This window comes from Hyperolius riggenbachi, chromosome 10 (genome assembly GCF_040937935.1).
Source record: "Hyperolius riggenbachi isolate aHypRig1 chromosome 10, aHypRig1.pri, whole genome shotgun sequence".
Classification (NCBI taxonomy): domain Eukaryota; kingdom Metazoa; phylum Chordata; class Amphibia; order Anura; family Hyperoliidae; genus Hyperolius; species Hyperolius riggenbachi.
This window is the reverse complement of record NC_090655.1, coordinates 19385866-19406362: the sequence shown is the minus strand read 5'-3', so window position 1 is coordinate 19406362 and position 20497 is coordinate 19385866. Positions and strand designations below refer to the sequence as shown.

At 44.4% G+C, this 20497-nt stretch overlaps 1 protein-coding gene across 1 annotated transcript in view; it reads right to left on the bottom strand.

The window, feature by feature from the left end:
• Nucleotides 1-7502: 7502 nt before the first annotated feature.
• GLRX3 (glutaredoxin 3) overlaps nucleotides 7503-20497 on the bottom strand; it is an 89107-nt gene continuing 76112 nt past the window's right edge. Inside the window, exons 9-11 of the mRNA XM_068258559.1 lie at nucleotides 20186-20225; nucleotides 10846-10938; nucleotides 7503-7803 (exon numbers count right to left, since the gene is read on the bottom strand). Of these exons, the coding sequence (XP_068114660.1) occupies nucleotides 7759-7803; nucleotides 10846-10938; nucleotides 20186-20225 (178 nt within the window). The 3' untranslated portion in view covers nucleotides 7503-7758. The remainder of the gene's footprint in view (nucleotides 7804-10845; nucleotides 10939-20185; nucleotides 20226-20497) is intronic.

Genomic DNA, 20497 nt, shown 5'->3' with positions numbered 1-20497 from the left:
CTGGTGGTGGCCTGCTCATCCACCATCAGCTGCATCACAGGCTCGGCGTCTTTCTCCTCCAATTTGCGGCACCGACCCTGCTGAAAAATGGCTGCTACACGCTGCTGCGCATCTGCAGTGTGACTCCCCCTATCAGCTGGGTGAGGAGTGCGTCCATGGCCAGTGGCTAGCGGCGGAATGGACACTGGTGCGGCAGAACTGCTGGCGGTGACGGTGCCAGCAATGTCTTCTTGCCCTTGATGCCCTTCCCCCGGGTGCCAGTTCCAGCAGACATAGTGCAAGTTTGTGTGATGATGATGTCACCAGATGGATGTGGGGTACTTGCACTTTATTGAAATCAGTGTTGGACTTTGATGAATCAGCACGGAGTGACAGACAGCAGAGTAGAAGAAGACAGTGTGCACACTAACGGTCTATCTGTCACACACACTGACACTCAGCAGCGCAGCAGAAATGATATACTAAGATATACTGTAGCTAAGGCTAATAGCACAGGCCTGGCCTGTGTGCACAAACACCACAGACACCTAACTTGCAGAGCTGCTGCAGGCTGCAGCAGAGACTGTCACACGCACTAACTAAAATCACAATACAAGCTAGCTAAACAATAAAAGAGTGGTATAGTACAGGTCTTTATGTGCAAAAAACGCTGGGTTTAACACAGTGGAAAGAACTTGCCAAACAGCACTGGAGTATCTCTCAGTGAGCAGTCACAAAGCAAGGACGAGTTCCCTCAACATGGCCGCGGCTTTATATACAGGGGGGGCTGGCCCCTCTGTGATTGGTTGCTAGGGCTTCTGCTGGGAGCCCTCTGATTGGCTCAATGACGTCATGAAAGTCATCTCTATGGTTACAGTACCCGGATTCGGATATCCGACCGAATATCCGGATTGCGGATAAATCCGCGTAGTGCTATTCGGATTTCCACAGAAATCTGGAATCCGAATCTAAGGTCGAATAGCTGAAAAAGTTCGGTTTATTGGAGGTAATTCGGATATCCGGAATCCGGATGAGCACCACTGTTCACTGGATTTCTCCCCGTTAAGATTACTGACAATCTTGGCATATCAGTTGTGTCACTATTGTTACAGCAGAGTAACCAAGCAGCTCGGGGTGCCCCAAACCACTAGGAATGTATAGGGGGATAAAAGAGACCGAAAAACCCTCCTACTAATAAGCAATGCTTGGTGAAATGTGCCTTCTTAAAGTAGAAGGAAATTTGCAATAATTCAGCTAGAAGTGAACATTTGTGGTTACCCACATTGTACCACTACTAAATATGCAAATTATCCCTTTTCACCCCTGTAAGCCAGGCAAGAATCCAGAACCGCTGGTGTGTAGCAAGCCTATAGCTTTTAATATAATCTTTAATACTAGTGACCTTAGCCCATTTAAAAAACGGGCTAGGTCCGTCTCCGCTAATCCGCCGCGCACATTCCCACCCCTCCTGGCCCCCCACCACGTCATTCCCCCAGCTCTCCTCCTCAGTGTCTCTGCATCCCTCCCTGCACATGCGCACAACAAAAAAGGACACACACAGGGACATGGGACGCAGACATTTGCGTCTTATTAAGTAGGATTGTTACCGCAATACTGTTTTATTATTTATGCCACCTAAGTAATTTTATAGGCATTTTATCGGGGAAAATGAGGTGTCAACGAAAAATCACATTTTTTCCAAGTTTCGCCCTCCCTAATTTTCACATGACAAGTGACATGGTTTTAAAACACCTCAAAATACATTATTTGACCTTTCCTGATTAAAATACCATACACATACATATTTCATCACTAGTTGGGCATACAGTATAGCACATCATTATCGCCAGTCTGTGTCTGTAGTGATTTGCTATGGCGCAGTTTGTAGACCCCAATGCTGTACAGACATTTCTAGGCAACAGCATAGCGATGCATCTATACAGCGGTGATACAGGCAAGGTGACGGTGGGTGGCCGTTGGAGATCGCTCTGTGGTAGATCGTCCCTTTCTTGGCGAATTACCTTGGCACATGGCAACAGCATTTTGCATTAAAGCAATTAGCATTTAGTAAGACATCCCCAGTAAAGGAGTAGTCCTGCAGGTGGTGACCACAAACCACTTCTCAGTTCCTTTGCTTTCTGGCTGATGTTTTGGTCACTTTTGAATGCTGGCGGTGCTTTCACTCTAGTGGTAGCAAGAGACGGAGTCTACAACCCCCACAAGTAGCTCAGGTAGTGCAGCTCATCCAGGATGACACATCAATGCAAGCTGTGAAACAAGCTAGAGCAGGGGTCTCAAACTCGCGGCCCTCGATACAATATTTTGTGGCCCCAGGACCCCAGAGCTTGTAGGGGCCACCAGTGGCTACAAGAGGAAAAAAAAAATTTTCAAATCGGCCTTATAGTTTTTGAGAAAATCGATTTTAAAGTTGCAAAGGAAAAAAATACACATTTAAAAACCTGCCAACTTTAATGGTTAATAGCAAATCCACCTTAAATGCTAGAAACCCTAAATTTGCAGGATATGTTAAGGAGATCATTAGGAATAGGAGGAAAAAACAATTTTTCAAAAAGACCTTATAGTTTTTGAGAAAATCGATTTTAAAGTTTCGAAGGAAAATAGTATACTTTTAAATGCGGTAAATGTCACTTTTAGTAGCAAGCCTAACAGTAGTGTAATTTTACATGTATCAAAAGAAAGAGCAATACATTTCCTGACAGGGTTTCCAGGGGGTCCATACGCAGACGCAGCGCTTTGGCCAGGGATCGCTATACAGCCGCAATATGGCTGTATGAAGATTCCTGGCATTTTTTCCTATTTTCCAATCCGCCGCGATTGACGTCAGGAGGGGCAGAGCTGAAGCTGAAAGCTCTGCCCCTTCCAGGAAATGCCGGCGGATTGCCCCTCGGGGCGATTTGGGGGCTCTGCAGCCCTCATTTTGCGGCGGGGACACGTGAACTCCCTTATGCGGCCCAGCCTCATCCTGACTTTGCCTCCTGCGGCCCCCGGGTAAATTGAGTTTGAGACCCCTGAGCTAGAGAAACAGGGGGGGGGGGGGGAGCAGGGATATACTGTCGCCTGTCCTGATGCCCCCCCCCCCCCTTCTTCTTGCCCCACATTCTACCTAAATGCACCTTGGCCTCCTCTCGCGGGTCGCTGGAGTTGGGCACTACTGTGCAGGCTTTGGCAGTATATGCCTGCTTCTCCCCAGTTTCTCTAGCTTTAAGGTTATCAGATGTGAAGCAAGCTACAGTTGGAATACTGTGCTCCAACCCCCCCCCCCCCCCAATGGTGCCCGTCCCACTCATGTCTCTCTCTGTGCCTCCTCATCTCCTCTGCCTTCCTATGCCCCGTGTGCCTACTCATATTCTCCTGATGTTGTTCCGTGCCCCATGTCTCCTCATGTCCTATGTCCCCTCTGTGCTCCCTCATGTCCTATATCCCTCCTCATATCCTTCGGTGCCCCAAGTGCATTCTCATATCCTCCTCATGCCTTCTGTTCCCCAGTGTACCTTCTCATATCCTCCTGTGCACCTTCCTCTCCATCTATGGTCCCTTTGTGCCTCCTTCGATCTTCTCTGACTTCTCCTATTCCCCTTTATACCTACTCTCCCCCGATGCCTCCTACTGTCCCCTTCTGTGCCTGCTCTCTCCATGCCCCCTTCCGTCTTCCCTCTGTGAGCACACACAAACACTCCCTTTACTTATCAGCCTCTGGTCTTCCTCTTCTTCAATCAGATCTCCTGCATCTGCATCTCTTGGTTTTTTTGTAATCCTATAGGAATTACAATGGGACTACGAGACAGCAAAGGGGGAGAGGCAGAGCAGCAGTGGCCCGCAGGCCACTTTATATTAAAACTAATGGGAGCTTCAGGGGCCACACAATGAGGCTCTGCGGGCTGTATTTGGCCCGTGGGCCAGTGTTTGGACAACCCTGTACTAAGAGAAGACAAACTGCTACATCAGGCTTATAACCTAAGAAGAGGAGGAACACAGGATACTCAAGGAGGAGAAGACAACCTTCCTTAGCAGGCTTACAATTTAGGAAGTTGTAATAAAGAGCAAAGAGGACCCTGGTCCATATCAAGTTTACAATGTAAGAGTTGGGGGAACAAAGAATACATCAAATACTCATACACACGCCCCACTTAAAGCACAACCAACTGCACAACATGACCAACAAGTTGTTTACCTGACAAGTACGTACACACACGCCAAGCAACTAAACAACCCACCGCTTAAATACTTTGCGTGCAAGCTAAACGGCAAACTGCACAAAAACTACAAAATTGTTCAACAGACTTCTACACACGTAGCCAGCGTGCATGATAGTTGGTCAGATTGATCCACCGGTTGGATCTGGCAAACAACCTGTTATTAGTTGGTCATCTGGTTGCTTGCCAGCAGTACACACACCCAACTCATCTTCCACCAGACAAGTTTGGAAGATAGTTGGACAGATTTTTGGTATGTGTGTATGAGCTTTTAAGTATCAGGAGAGGTCATTGTAACTTGTTTTCCTGCATGACTAACGATGTACCACAAAACTTATTTGTTGATATGTCTTGTTCTTTTTGAAAATTCAATAAAAATGGATTGAAATATAAGTATCAGGAGAGGTTGATTGTAAGTTGCTAATGATGGTTAGAGTAGAGAACAGCATGGGTATACTATTCTGATTAAATTGGTTTTGAGTGACTCTTTAAAGTGAACCAGAGAAGAAGCACCCTCATGTATTTTACCATATATATCAGTGGGAACATTAACCACCTACCCGCCACTCTGTTTAATTTTTAACTGTTCAGCTTGCTTCTTATCAGCCCTGATAAAATCCCTGGCTGAGCATTCAGTCTGGCTTTGCTCAGGAATCATCATAGCCGAGTCTGTCTTTTCAAGCCCAAGCCTGCCTTCTTGCGGCTCTGCTATAATGAGCAAAGCCAGCCTGAATGCTCAGTCAGGGATTTTATCAGGGCTGAAACAAGCAGGCTGAGCAGTGAGGAATGAAGCAGAGAGCAGGGTAGGTGTTTTCTCTAATGTTCCCACTGATATATATATAATAATAAAATACATGAGGGTGCTTCCTCTCTGGTTCACTTTAAACACGTTAAAGCAAATCTGAAGCGAAAATAAACTTATGAGATACTAAATTGTATGTGTAAATAGAACATTTGTAGCAAAGAAGAGAGTCTCATGTTGTTTTCCAGTACAGGAAGCGTTAAGAAACTAGAGTTGTCATCTGTGCAAAAGCGCTTCTCTGAGTTCTCTAACCCAACTAGGTCGAACTCAGTCCAATTTTCTGAAAAGCTTAAACAGCCAAGAAACAGTGAGAGACAGCTTGTGATAAGGTTTTACTGAAGAAAAGTTCAAAGGGTCGTTCTGCTTCTTTTACAGCTTAAAAGACAGTGTGGATTCTAATCTGCAACTGTGATAGTCTGATACAATATAATGCTGGATCCACACGGTGCGTTCGCGCACTCGATTTCCCGCTCGATTCCCGTCGATTCGTTTATTTGCAACATGTCCGATTTGGATTTCGATGGATCGTTAAGTCGATTTGGCATACTTTGCATGCGAATCGACCTAACGATCCATCGAAATCCAAATTGGACATGTCGGAAATAAACAAATCGACGGGAATAGAGCGGGAAATCGAGTGCGCGAACGCACCGTGTGGATCCAGCATTAGAGTAAACAGGCGCCAAAAGGATAAAAAGTATTAAAAAGTTTAAAATCCTCAGGAGGTGGTGGTGGACTCACCCTCCCGAAGTAGACAGGATACTGTCAGTTTTTATACAACAGGTTTATTCATGTACTCCAAAACAAACAGCGCAACGCGTTTCCAAGGGCATATTCCCGCTTCCTCAGGCAACAGATAGGAGTACACAGTTTAGTCTCAAGGTCACGATAAGCGCCTCTGTGAGGACAGGTCTAATCTCCTCACCTGCCTGTACAGTGGTTACCTAGGCGGTAACCCACACTTGTGAGTATATACACTATATACTGTTCAAATCCAACCCTTTGTTTTGCCTATTGGGCTCTTGGTGCCCCCCTCTTTTTTACAGTCTGATACAATGTTATAAATAAAGCTATATAACTGAAAATAAAAATATGAGACTCTTCTTTGCTACTAATGGTCTATTTATTATCTATACTACAAAAACTATTTGTCATACCACAAGTTTATTGCATCTTCAGATTTACATAAAGTGGAGGAAAAAATAAAAAGTTATCAGAAGAGAGAGTTTTCCACTGAATTGGAGCCACACATGGGAGGTGGTGAAGACAAAGATAGATTACTGAAGGAGCACAAGAAGCCGTTTACGATACATATTAGAGATGGTCAATGAGAGGTCAATTCCAGCTTGCCTGCAGCTTGGACTTAAGCCAAACAAAATTTAGCAGGAAGGGCAATTCATTGGCCCAGTGTACAATTTGGAATTACTAGCACCTCAAACATATTTGTGTATGAGACCAGAGTTAGGACATGACTCATGGATTTATTTGAAGGCGTTAGAAGGAATCTAATTTCCTGATAAACCGGAAGCGAAAGACTGGCTGAGACGGGCAGCAGATCAGCAGGAATGGTAGACTTGTTTAGTAGCAGTGTTCACATCTGACTGTAGAGATAAAAGTCTCGAGAGGAGAGGATGTTACAGTGATCCAGGCATGAGATGATTATGTCATTCACCAAGACCGTTGAAGTCTCCTCAATTGAATGTTGCCAATGTTTCACAGGTGGAACTTGAACCTCTTTATTTTTGACACCCAGAACTTCTCCGGCCTGCTCTGCTCCTGGATCCCTCTGCCTGTCAGCTGCAATCCCATCTCTTTGACTCCTGGAGCGCCGCACACGATAAGAGGCGCGATTAGGGTGCATCATAGGAATGGGACTGACAAGCTGCAGAGGAATGTTGATGGCGTGGACCAATAGCCAAAAGAAGCACCACCATATGCCGAAGGGGACACTCGTACACGGACATGGAGGTTTCCCACAAGTTCCTCTCTGGCAGGTGGATGTTAGCACAGCCACAAGGTACCAGCTGCCCGCTGCACATGGCTAAGGGGGGACAGCCGCCACTGCTCACCTCCATTTTTCGCAGTTTATATGCTCATATTGTGGTGGAGGTGCACAATATTTGCACATGACTCGAGTAGAAGCAGAGATTCCAATTTTTGGTCAACTTTTTTGGTCCCAAAAACTGAGCTCGTACTCGAGTATACGGTAAGCAGTAGGGGGCATTTTTTAGAGTCCCCGAGATTCCCAGCACAGAGAGAGCAGTCTTTTGGCTTCTCCCTACTCCAAAACTACACGCAGCCAGAACATACGTACTCCAAAGGAATAAATTAGGAAGGCAGCAAGAGCAATTTTATGCATGCTTCCGCTTTCAAGAAAAGGCCACCGTAAAAAACAAATAGTATGCAGTGAAGGATAAAATCAAAATGCAGTGTAGGAAAAGCTTAACTTTTTGGCAAGAATTGAAAAATTCTTAAATATTGAAATAAAAAAAAAGTAAATAAAACGGTACAACTTTAACACGGTTTTATTAAATTAAAAGATTCCTTGAGTACGGTACTTTTCACATGAATGCTCAGGAGCATACGTGCCCCCCCACCCCCACCCCACCCCACCCCCCTTGTATCCTGTACAGGCCCTGACCTATCAGAGAAGAGAGAGAAGGAAGACGCGCTGAGGTCCGGTTACAGGGCGAGAGAGCCCCGCTGTCTCAGAATGATCACGTGTATAATATATCCTCTATATGGCACGGCAATACTGTAATGTCATCCCTTCAGCACTGAAGTCAACTCTCCGCTCTCCTTCAACTCCTGCAAGAACAATGGGAAAAAACACAGCAAATATAAGTAGCGGTACTGTCTAGTGTAGCTTTATGTAACATCTTCTTTATACACAGCAAGTCCTCTGCTGGAGGCAGGAAAATTGGGCGCATATAAGAGGACAAATCGGACGCCGCCATTCACTCTAATGTTAAATATCAGCTATTGGGCGTAAAACTAGATGATTTGGGCGCCAGGCACCGCACCCGTCTAACCGATTTTTTTGCTATCAGAATTAATGGCATGAAAAATATCGTTATGAAATTTGTTTTGACAATTATTTTTGTGCATTTTTCATAGTAACTTTTTAAGCATTTTGATATTCTACTTTTTAAAATCATTTTTACATTTGTTTTGAAAATTTCGTTAATTATCGTATGCAGTGGAGAAAGGTGGGTTCAGGGTTAGGAAGGGAGGTTTTTGGAATATACACCACCAGGGGGGGGGATCTTAGGGTTAGGCACCACCAGCGGGGGTTGTGCTAGGGCTAGGTACCACCGGGGGGTAGGATTATGCATTAATGGAGGGATGGTTCTGCGTAAGAGTAGGGTTAGGTTTTAGCAGTAAAAAGCTTTGAAATGTTTAAAATTGTTAAAAAATTACCTTAGAAACAATTGCCAATTTTAAGCCATATTTCTTTTTAAAGTGGATCCGAAATAAACTTTTATTCATTGCATAATTGTGTTCCTTATGTATAGTTTGCAAGCCTCACCCACAGCTCAAAGTGCCTTGGCACTCCATGTAGCAAGGGCTTATGGGAGCGCAGTCTGGTCAGGAGGAGGTTACTAGCCAGAGATTTCAGAGGCAGAGGAGAGGGGAGTGAGCCGAGGGCTGGAGATGCAGTTGCAGCTTGCCTGTGTATAATGTGACAAACAAAACATGGCTGCCCTCATTGTATCACAGGAAGAAATAATCATAAGACTGTTAAAGCTGTTTGCAGCTACAATTTGCTGTGTAAACTATCAAACGTTAGATAAGATACGTAGACAAGTTACTTAGTCATAGTTAGTTATTCATCTCGGATCCGCTTTAAACTAATATTTTAGTACTCCGTACGGAAAAATAAAGATTTCAGCTTTATCCTGCACCCTTTTTTCACGACGCCTCCATTTCATGCATGGCCTCCATTGATTTCTGCTTTGATTTTAGGATGAGAGGTTTTTGGAAATGGCGCACGTCGCCAAAGTGGTGGGTGCGTAACCTGGGTGCCAAGCAACACCAAAAAGATATAGCAAATGTCCAAAGTCAGGTTAGCACATCACGATAGTTTTAACGCTGACTTTTTTTATGGGGACAAAAAGTAAGGATAATAAAAATTGCGCCCTGCAAAAAGAAAACACAGAGACAACAAAAGCCCAAATGGTGCAGTATGTCACAGTACCAGAAGTATATAAAATATACGGGTGGATTATACTCACAAAGGTGGGTTGCAGAAGGGCAACCGACCAGGTAGAGATGTATAATTCTGACTCCACTCGGGTGACCATCAGGTGATGGTCGCACTCTTGATAAAAAGTAAACCTCAAATGACCTAAATTGGTCAAAGAGGGTTGATCCCCTCCGAAAGGAAGGTGAAGGCACAAGATAAAGGGGAAAGAGGCACCCAGAGAAGATAAAATGCATTAAGAACAAAATGAAAAAAAGTGAGGTGGCTTACCTCAATGAAGACAAATTAACGTATTAATACCTGAACCCACTTTTATTACTATTAGCAGTGCCTAATAGTGCTTGTAGCCACAATTAAGGCGCCTCTATTTGTGGCTACAAGCACTATTAGGCACTGCTATTTGGCCTGAGGAAGTGGGTATGCACCCACGAAACGCGTTGCCAGCGCAATAAAATTCTATTAATACCTGAATTTGTCTTCATAGAGGTAAGCCACCTCACTGTTTTTAATTTTATTTGTTTTTAACGTATTTTATCTTCTCTGGGCGCCTCTTCCCCTTTATCCTGTTTTTTTATGGATTTCGTCAACACGAAATTGTACGAATTGTAAATGTGAAGCAAGTGAATGCCAGAATTACAAATAGTAATCACTATATGCAACTCAGCACTTGACAAACATGGTAAGGGCAGATCATAGCAGATGGAATGGGACATGCACAGGCCGTACTCGTAAGAAAAGTTTGGTTGTCATATTTGTGAGAATACACTATGGGATCAATTCTTAAAAAGCTGTGCGTTACCAAAATGCGGTATTTTCCCCGACCAGATTTTTTTCTATTTCAGACTTTTGTGTGCTAGATTAAAACATTTTCACAGGTGCGATAGAGTGCGGTAAATTACCGAAGCCAAACTGTCGGTAACATCAGAATACTCTTCTGATGTTACCGACAGTTGGGCTTCGGTAAATTACCGCACTCTATCGCACCTGTGAAAATGTTTTATGAATTAGCACACAAGTCTGAAATACCGAATGCAGGCTTTTATGTATTTATTATTTTTTAACAACACAGGCAACTACTGTTGCCTGTGGTGTTACATGTTGTTCTCTTTTCGGAGACAGCATTACAATATAAGAGGCATCCCAACTTCCCTTTAGATTTTACTTGGAGCATTTGAATAAATTGTGTATATTTTGAAAATCGACAGCCTTGTCGTCCGTTTATGGTTAGCTGGTCCACCACCGCAACCAAAACATTTTAAACTTTTTAGCTACTTTTATACTTTCGGCGCCTCTGTACACCTTGACGCATCCCTTTAGATGTACATGTTTTGCTACACTGCCTCTGCTTGCCCTGAATCCATCTATTAGTCTTACTTAAAGAGAATCTGTACTGTCCGATTTGTACAATAAAAAAATACCAGTTTTAGGCAGTATTTACAAACAAAAAACATGGCCACTAACCAGGAAATGGTGCGTGTGTGCGTGTTTTTTACCTACGTAACAACTTCATTATTTCTTTAGTGTTGTCAGGTGGCTTAGTGTGGTTTTAGTCGGCACATTTGGAACAGGTTGCGACTGAATAGCAGTGCTTGCAGGTGGTTTACCAACAGCCAAGGCACGGTCTTACAAGCAAATGAAGAGTTTACCTTTATAATGTCTAGGCCTCCTATGAGCTCGCCCTTCACATACAGCTGTGGGTACGTTGGCCAGTTGGAGTAGGTCTTCAGTCCTTGCCGCACCTTAGAGACAGAGCAGAGACATGTCAGGGACAGTGATGTGCCACAGAGGTGCAGCAGCTAGAATTTAAACAGCAGAATCAACCACAAAGTTCAGAAGTTTCTCGAGGACTCTGGAACGAGATAGCTGAACCTCCATCCAACCTAAATCTCACAACCATTAACGTGGAACGCAAAGTTCAATCATTATTCTGGTGTTTAAAGTGAACCCGAGATGAAGCTCTGGTCAAAAAGGAAATTCCTAAAAAGAGGGAAGCCTCTTGATCCTATACGGCTTCCCGTGTCCTCCTCATTCCTGCCACCAGGGCTGTGGAGTCGCTACAAAAATCATCCGACTCCTCAGTTTATGAAACCACCGATTCCAGGTACCAAAACTGCTCTGGCTCCACAGCCCTGCCTGCCACCGCAGGAGCAGCCCAGCAAACTGCGCAGTACAGCCGTGTTCATGTTAGAAGAGGAGAGGGGCCCCGATCAGATTTCCAACAAACCCTTGCAGTGTTCTTCCCCAAAAAATTTTCAGCCGGGTGGCAGAAAAATCTAACCGGGTGGAGCAGGACAGCGAAGCGCGTCATCTGTGACCACCGGATAAAATTTGTAAACGGTGAACAGAGGCGCCAACAGGATAAAATGTGTTAAAGTTTTAAAAATTGCTATGGAGGCTGTGGTGGACTCGCCTCCCAAAAGCAGGCATAAAACTGTCAGTTTCCGTGAAAACCTATTTATTAACATACTGCAAAAAACAAGGGGTTGCAACGCGTTTCACAGGTATATTCCTGCGTCTTCAGGAACTAAACAACGGAGTATTGAACCGCCAGCTGTCATAAATACACCTTTAAATCTCCCCACCTGCAATTACAGTGGTTGCCTAAAGGGTAACCCTGGTTTGTGAGTATTACTTTACTTACTTTCATTGTTCTCTCCTATCCAGTACATCCTACACTAGATTGGGCTCTCGGTATCTTTTCTTTTTAAAACATAGCAAAGAAATGAACAGCGCTACTTAAAAACAGATGAGTGCTTACCTGCAAAAAAGTGCACACCCCACTCATGGGATTCAAATACACAATGAGCATACACATGACCTGTCTACCACTTGGAGGATGTTAGTTTCCACTAACCCCTTGCATGCAATTTGTTAGGTACTTGTCCCTCCCACTGTCGAAGAAGTCTTTCCTCCATGGGAGGGGACCTAACACTAACTAAATTCTACCTATGCATATGCATAGCCTGGGCGCGCTACCAGTAAAGTTAAGAATTGCGCAAAAAAAGTGGGATCAGCGCATCACCAGGCCGCCTCTGAATGGCCTCAGCTCAGAGATGCGCTGAGCCCCCCCAGAAACTACAAACTTTTTTTGCGCAATTCTTAACTTTACTGGTAGCGCGCCCAGGCTATGCATATGCATAGGTAGAATTTAGTTAGTGTTAGGTCCCCTCCCATGGAGGAAAGACTTCTTCGACAGTGGGAGGGACAAGTACCTAACAAATTGCATGCAAGGTGTTAGTGGAAACTAACATCCTCCAAGTGGTAGACAGGTCATGTGTATGCTCATTGTGTATTTGAATCCCATGAGTGGGGTGTGCACTTTTTTGCAGGTAAGCACTCATCTGTTTTTAAGTAGCGCTGTTCATTTCTTTGCTATGTTTGATTGATTTATTTCTGGTCAGCTGCTCCCAATTATTAGTGTATCTTTCCTTTTTGCCCGGATAAAATCCGAATGAGTTTCATTCGGATTTCATCGAATTACAACACCTGAGCGGGTGTGTGTGCGGGAGGGGGGCATGTTAAACTTACCCAGCAGCCTTCTTCCTTAACCAGTCCCACGGCATGTCACGTGACTACTACCCTTCCTCCTCCAGCCCGAAAGGAGGAAGCGTAGTAGTCACATGACGCAGTGTGGTGCAGGTTAAAGAAGTAAGCTCATGGGTAAGTTTGAACCCAGCTGATCCCTGGTGCGCACACACACGGAGAGGCGTAGTGCCAGATGACGGTGCGGCTATGGCTGCAATGCTCTAGTCCACCCCCTGTGTAAAGGTAATTTGTGGTTCCGGCGATTGCCAGACCAGAATTACTTCTCCCTCTGAGTTGCTACGCCTCAGACAGGAAATAGTATGGTGATTCAGCGTCAGCACGGTGAGCCATCATTTGGCTTGCCCTGCGCCTAACTGCCAGGGCAGCATACTAATACATACCTGTGGGGCGGGACGGAAATGTAGGGCTTGGAGCTTCTATAACAAATCCAACTGAAATGACTGAAATGGAACTATAATGTAGGCTTAGCACTGCTTTATAAAATTTCTGAGCATTCATGGCCTTGTAAGTACTAAAATGCTTTGGCTGTGAAACATAGAACAAATACTAAAACAAAGGCTTATGCACACAATCCCTAATACTGGCAATAACCAACAGCAAAGCAAAAACGTAGTGTCTTAAGGTGCCCATACACTAGCACGATTTCCCACCGATAGATATAAGATTCGATCACTGATCGAATCTGCTGTGAAATTGATAATGCAAACGCAGACCAAACGACCTATTTCCATCCAAAGTTGATAGATTCCGTCGATCTGCCCAGGCGGAATATTTCGCTCGATCGCCGGTGGGTCGGGAAAGCGTCCTTAGCGGCGTTCGATACGCGGCGACAGATGCAGAAATACTATTTCTGGTTGAACTCGATGGACGTATGTCTTTTCAACCCAAATAACTCTATAACGAACCATCACCTGTCCGGCCGGCGCGAGTCCCCGCTGTCTCTCACTCCCATCCTGTGATAAAGTGCAGTTCAAACAGTAGAGGGCGCTCTACTGAAGCAAAGCGAAGATGGAGGAGTACACTGGAAGAAATGAGACTGTGGGCACTTGGGACTTGCGTCGGCAGACAGGTTATGTATTGCTGCTGGCCGGGGAAGCAGGGTCGCGAATCGATTCAAAATCTGTTTGCAGTGTATAGGCAGCCATTAGATCTCTCTCTGATCAGATTCAAACAGAGAGGGATCTACCTTTTGGTCGATCTGGTGGCAATCAACCACTATATGGCTGCCTTTACAAGCATTTCAGAAGAGGCGGGCCAGCTGGGACGGCAGTGAATATTAATAAGGATTAGAGGCTCACAGCTCAGCTCTCTCCTAGCGACAGTGTCAGCAGCATAGAGTGTGAGGAAGATCGTCCGCTGTACCTCTGTAGCATAGCATAGCAGTGCTGACAAGCCACATATAGAATAGCAGTACTGGCACCACCCATCCACATCCTGTAGAAGCCAGCTAGCAGTCATTCACTGGCTACCAATCCAATTGCTGCATCAGGTGACACTGCTGTCCAACTGGGCGGCAGGCTGTCACCTGGGTATGCTTCACTGTCTACTGCACAAAGACGTTCTTCAAGCGACGCACGACAATGGCTGCTGCTGGGATTTCTCCTCCAGGCATGATTGGAGGCGATCAATACCTAGATTCCATGTAGTGTTTTTCAACATCTTTTTATGTATGTTCCGGCCCCCCAGGGCAGTCTGAAGTATGCTGACCTGGCCCTTGACCGAAAAAGTTTGGGGAACTCTGCTTTACAGGATCCAGAGGCATGCCTCTTCTCAGGCAAGTATTTCCTTTTTGAAATATTTGAGTACACCTTAAAGGGATACTGTAGGGGGGGTCGGGGTAAAATGAGTTGAACTTACCCGGGGCTTCTAATGGTCCCCCGCAGACATCCTGTGCCCACGCAGCCACTCACAGATGCTCCGGCCCCGCCTCCAGTTCACTTCTAGAATTTCAGACTTTAAAGTCTGAAAACCACTGTGCTTGCATTGCTGTGTCCTTGTTCCCGCTGATGTCACCAGGAGCGTACTGCGCAGACACAGGCCATACTAGGCCTGCGTAGTACGCTCCTGGTGACATCAGCGGGATCGAGGACACGGCAACGCAGGCGCAGTGGTTTTCAGACTTTAAAGTCTGAAATTCCAGAAGTGAACGGGAGGCGGGGCCAGAGCATTGGGGAGTGGCTGCGCGGGCACAGGATGTATGCTGGGGACCGTTAGAAGCCCCGGGTAAGATCAACTCATTTTCCCCCGACCCCCCTACAGTATCCCTTTAAATTAAACCATCAACCACTTGTGTCCAAGGGAATGTTATTCCGTGTTAGCCATCAGTAAAAGAAAGAAGTTGATGATACCATTTATTGGCTAACTTAGAAGAAAAGGAGTAAGCTTTCGGGTATGAAGGCGTCCTCAGACTCGATTCCTGTGTATAGGCTGAGGAAGGCTTCATAGCCGAAATTCCTTTTCTTCTAAGTTAGCCAATAAATGGTCTCATCCTGATTCTTCCACGTGTGTCCCCAAACCCAAATGTAGCCATCAGAATAACATCAGTTTTACACTAAGGAATGACTCATCAATAGTCCCTCAGCATTTGCTGGGTGCCGATACGGGGAGAGAGGCAGCAGATGGGGAATGAGATGCTAATAACCCCGCATTGAATGCAAAGGTTATGCAGCTTGGAACTGAACCAATCCAATGCATTTCCTGACAAATCTCACTGGCCCAAATCCAAGTCACAAACTGTGTGCATTTAAAGGGAACCAGAGACGAAGCACCCTAATGTATTTTACCATAATTATCAGTGGGAACATTAGAGAAAACACCTACTCTGCTCTCTGTTTCATCCTTCACTGCTCAGCCTGCTTGTTATCAGCCCTGATAAAATCCCCACGTGAGCATTCAGCCTGGCTTTGCTCAGGAATCATTATAGCCGAGTCTGTCTTCTCTGATGTCCATGCAAGCCCAAGCCTGCCCCCTTGTGGCTCTGCTTTCCTGTTCTGTATACTGCAGCATCACAGAGAGCTGTTATGAGATGGGAGGAGCTGCTGGTGCCCAGGAAGGAGCTATGCCGGTGTCTGCTAAATATCCAGTAGTGGCTGGATAGTCTAATAGTTAAGGGCTCTGCCTCTAACACAGGGGACCTGGGTTCGGATCCCGGCTCTGCCTGTTCAGTAAGCCAGCACGTATTCAGCAGGAGACCTTAGGCAAGTCTCCCTAACACTGCTACTGCCTATAGAGCGCGTCCTAGTGGCTGCAGCTCTGGTGCTTTGAGTCCGACAGGAGAAAAGCGCGATATAAATGTTCTGTGTTTGTTAGCTAATGTAAGGGTATATTGAAATGTATGTATTTTTTATCTAGATTTGTTAGTCATAAGAGGTTTTTAGAAATGGTGATTTCATTTTGCACAAAGCCAACTAAATAATGTGCTATTCTGATGAACTGTGTTTTGCATGGAGTTTTAGTAAAAAAAAAACAAAAACAAAACACAAACAATGGCACACCAGAGCAGCGAAAATACCAAGTATAGTATTTATATAGTATTTATTTTTGTAAAAATAGTATTTATTTTGTAAAATCTATCGGGGGGATATGTTTATTTTGTGCCAAAGTGTTCATCTCCGGTTTCCTTTAAAGAGAAACTCCAACCTAGAATTGAACTTTATCCCAATCAGTAGCTGATACCCCCTTTTACATGAGAAATATAATGATTTTCACAAACAGACCATCAGGGGGCGCTGTATGACTGATTTTGTGCTGAAACCCCTCCCACAAGAAGCTCTGAGTACCACGGTACTCTGGGCAAACTGCCACAATGTAACAATGTTCACAGACAGGAAATAGCTGTTTACAGCTGTCTCTAACAGCCAAAACAGCTAGGAGCAGCTACATAACCTGTCCACAGTAACAATGTCACCATGTAATAAATGTCAGATTGTAAATCGGGGAGAGGAAAGATTTTACAATGAGCAAACACTGACTAAATCATTTATACATGTTAAATGTGGGATTTGTAGTTTAAGAACAAAGTCTTTTGGAGACCAGAGTAAATCATTTAAAAGGATGTTGTTGTTTATTTAGGCATTATTGATCTTCCATGAATATTCAAAAATAAATCAATAAAGGTACAAATCTTAGTTACTTCATAAATAGTTACAAAACATAAAATAATGAAATTGCTGAGTAATCTGTAAGTAGATTTATAAAAAGCCTATTGTTATAGCTTGCGTGTTTGCTTGTGTGCGTGTGTGTGTGTGATGCTGAAGGAAGAAGGAATGACTGACTCCCGCCTAAAACTCGATACATAATGAAATGGGAGGATCCCATAATGCATTACAATCCTAACTCTGGATGGTCTATTCGAATAATGCTGTAGTCTCTATTGGTCGACTACTGAACCTAGCTGCTTTAGTTAACTGTTCATTTATCACAAAGAGAACACATGTTCCATTCTGGCTGAAACCAGAACTGGCAATCTTCTGGTATGCCTTGGCCAGAGATAATGAGAAACATCTGTTTGACCAAGCTTCTTATTCCACTATGGGGGGATGGTTAGCCTGTACATTCCAAGTGAGGGGGGTAGTCTATAGACATCCTGGACAAAGTCTTATGTTAAGATTACCACTAAAGACTTGTTCCCCTATGCTAGATAATCGAAGATTTCTTTTCAATCAAGCTTATCAATATCACATATATAATTGATCTATAGCTTTGATATCTCAATCGCGTCACATCCAATATAGATAATTCTCCTTCTCATCACAGCAGGGCCCTAGCTATGTAGAGAGCTCAAATCATCACATATTTAGATTACTCGATCAAAATCTCAAAACAACTTATTACAATACATAATTATGGTAAAAAAATGAAGCACTTTTTTACTACATCATTTTCACTGGAGTTTCTCTTTAAGGTGAACGTAAGCTGAATTATTAGGGCCTTGCTGACTGACGCCGTCGATATGACATATCGAATGCGTCATGGAGTTACCAACGCTAGTTCTTCGCAAACCAACCAAACTGACAGTTTTTGGTTTAAATACACTTTTTTTTTCCCTTCGCCAAAGGGCTGGAGAAATCTTTTCATGGTCAGTGAATTAGCCTCCTGTTGAAAAGATTCTCTGCCAGCACAGGGGACCCCCTGAGGTGTTTATGACCTCATCCATCAGGTGATGGGTAGATATCCGTTGACAGAAGCTCATAAATTGTAGCTTTCTCCAGCCTGATCGGCACCGACCCACCAGGAATCCGACACCTAGCTGCCTTGTGGCCTGAGTTGAAAGGAGACAGGAATGATCCTTATCACGCCATCTGGGCACCCAAAGATTCAACAAAACTGTAGAAACTGTATTTAATAAATAGGCACAGTTTGGTAATATTTCTGGTGTTCCCAAGATCGCAGTTCCCTCAAATTCACGGAGTTTATTAGATTCCACATGACACTGGTCCTGAGAGATTTTCAGCCCTCTGGATCTTTCGGAACCAGTGCCAGTAAGGTGAAAGGGGGGATGGTGCTATTAGCGATCCAGACTCCTCGTGTTTGGTATTAGCAGATTCACACACTTACGCTGATTGTGAATATTCATTCGGGTTCTTGATATTACCTACGGGCATGCTGAGAGCGGGCAAAATATGAATTGGCCCAAAACCTCTCCCTGCCTAAGGGGGCATTGCCTTATTCAAATTGCAAGGCTGGACTTGTACGTGTCATAACTCCCCCCACTTACAGTGAGGAACAAAACTGACATGACACAAAATTCCAGGGTCCTTTACCTTCAATCTGATGCCTAGTAACATCCTGGCAGCCCGCAAGGACGCGGGCAAACCCTCCCTCTTGGAACTTCCTAACAAAGGCCTGTTGGCCGCATGGCAACCGCCATTTTGGGACTTTCGCCAAAGACTTGCGATTGCCGCATGGACTACCAATAACGGTATTTGAACTGTATATTAAGACATTCTGTTTCTCTTCCTCTCTTCTCTCTGTCCAATCAATCTGTTCTAAAATAAGCTGTGTGTATGTAGTTTAGAAATAAACTAACGATTTTATCGTTCAGTCTTGTGCCTGTTCTGGTCATCTGATTGCTGCTATAACGAATCTGCCCTCTGAAGAGTCAGTCATACTACCGCATTGTTTTATGATTTGCTTATAAATTGTTGATTTGCTAGCTAGGTTGTAAATAACCGTTTCTTCATTCTAGGATTAGCTAGTACCAGATTTCCTGTGCGAAATCGATAACTTTCGTTTCTCGATTGTACATACAATTCGAGATTGCATCATATAGGGACCCAGTAACCTTTCTTTAACGTCACATTGCTCACAGTCTTTAAGCCGTCGGAAGTGATTATTCCCCGAACGGTGACTTGAGCGTGTTGAACGTGATTGGGCTGGCTACCGTCTTATGATAGCGTTGGGGTCTCTTCGCCCTAGTTGGAGACTGTCTGCTCCATTCATCCAATCAGACAGTGGTGGCAGTGTATTTATCCGATTTCCAGCGCGAAATCGATATTTTTAGTTTACAGATTGTATATACAATCAAAATTGTACATGTATGGGCACCTCCAACCAATCTTAACCGTTTACTACGCACACAGTGAATTTGCCTCCAGCAGCCTCTAGTGCATGAGACCTGCATGGCAACAGTGGCCTAGTAATACGGGATTGGGGATGTTTGTCCCATTACATATTGTCGGCAGCTGCGCGACCAGTCTTTATTGTCAGTCTGTTCACCGTACTTCCTGCGTATGCTAACGGGAGCAGATTAGACGGGATTGGCACGCTCTGTCGCCCTTTTCTTCTTACCTCTGACGATCCAGCAACCGGTCTCGTTGTCCGTCTGCGCCCGTACTTCCTGCGTACGCTAACGGGAGCAGATCTCGACGGGATCGCGGGGGCTGGATTGTCACACTGACCATCTCTAATAAGTAGTGCTGTGGCGCAATTTACAAGTAGTAAGGATCGGTATACACTGCTGATAATTTACCATCAGTATAAACACACAGTAACATTTTATTCCAGACACACAAGTTGTATATACTGTTGCCATAGTTTATATCAAAGTTTAAAAAAAAAAAAAAAAACTGCAGACTGGATGTAGGGACGATCAATGATTTGCAAATAGTTAAACGTTTATGCAAATGTATGTACTTTTTATGCAAATATGAGCAGTTTGAAAATTTACCAATCAATTTAAACCTGTGTTGGACTTAATTTCTCCATTTTTAAGCTGCATATATTTGCATAAAAATGTACATACATTTGCATAAACTCTGGCATATACATCATTGATTATCCCTAAATGGAAGTGATAGATAATATTTAATGGCATTCAGTTACAAATATGGCCTGTATGGAAAGTATGTAGAATGATTGTACCAGGGTGGAGTAACCCTCCTCCTCCTCTCTGGACTTTACAGTCCAAACTCAGACAATTCTAGCTGCACTTAAACTCACCTCTTCATCCTCCAGGATGTCAAAAGTGTCGTAGTCCACTCTGAAAAGAAGGAAAATGGAGAGAAAGGGTTAAAAACAGTGTTATGAACACATGTTAACTATACTTTTTAACCATTTCGGGACCGGACGCCTAACCCCCCTTAAGGACCAGGCATTTTGCGGTGGGGGTTGCGCTCATTGTGGGGGGGGGGGGGGGTTAGTCAGGTGGCCGGATCCCCTCTGTGGTTGGTGGGCAGTGTCCCCCCATGGTGGCAGGTGTCCCCCATTTTGCCAGCAGCCGTCACTCACCTTCCAGGCTCCAGCAATGAACCG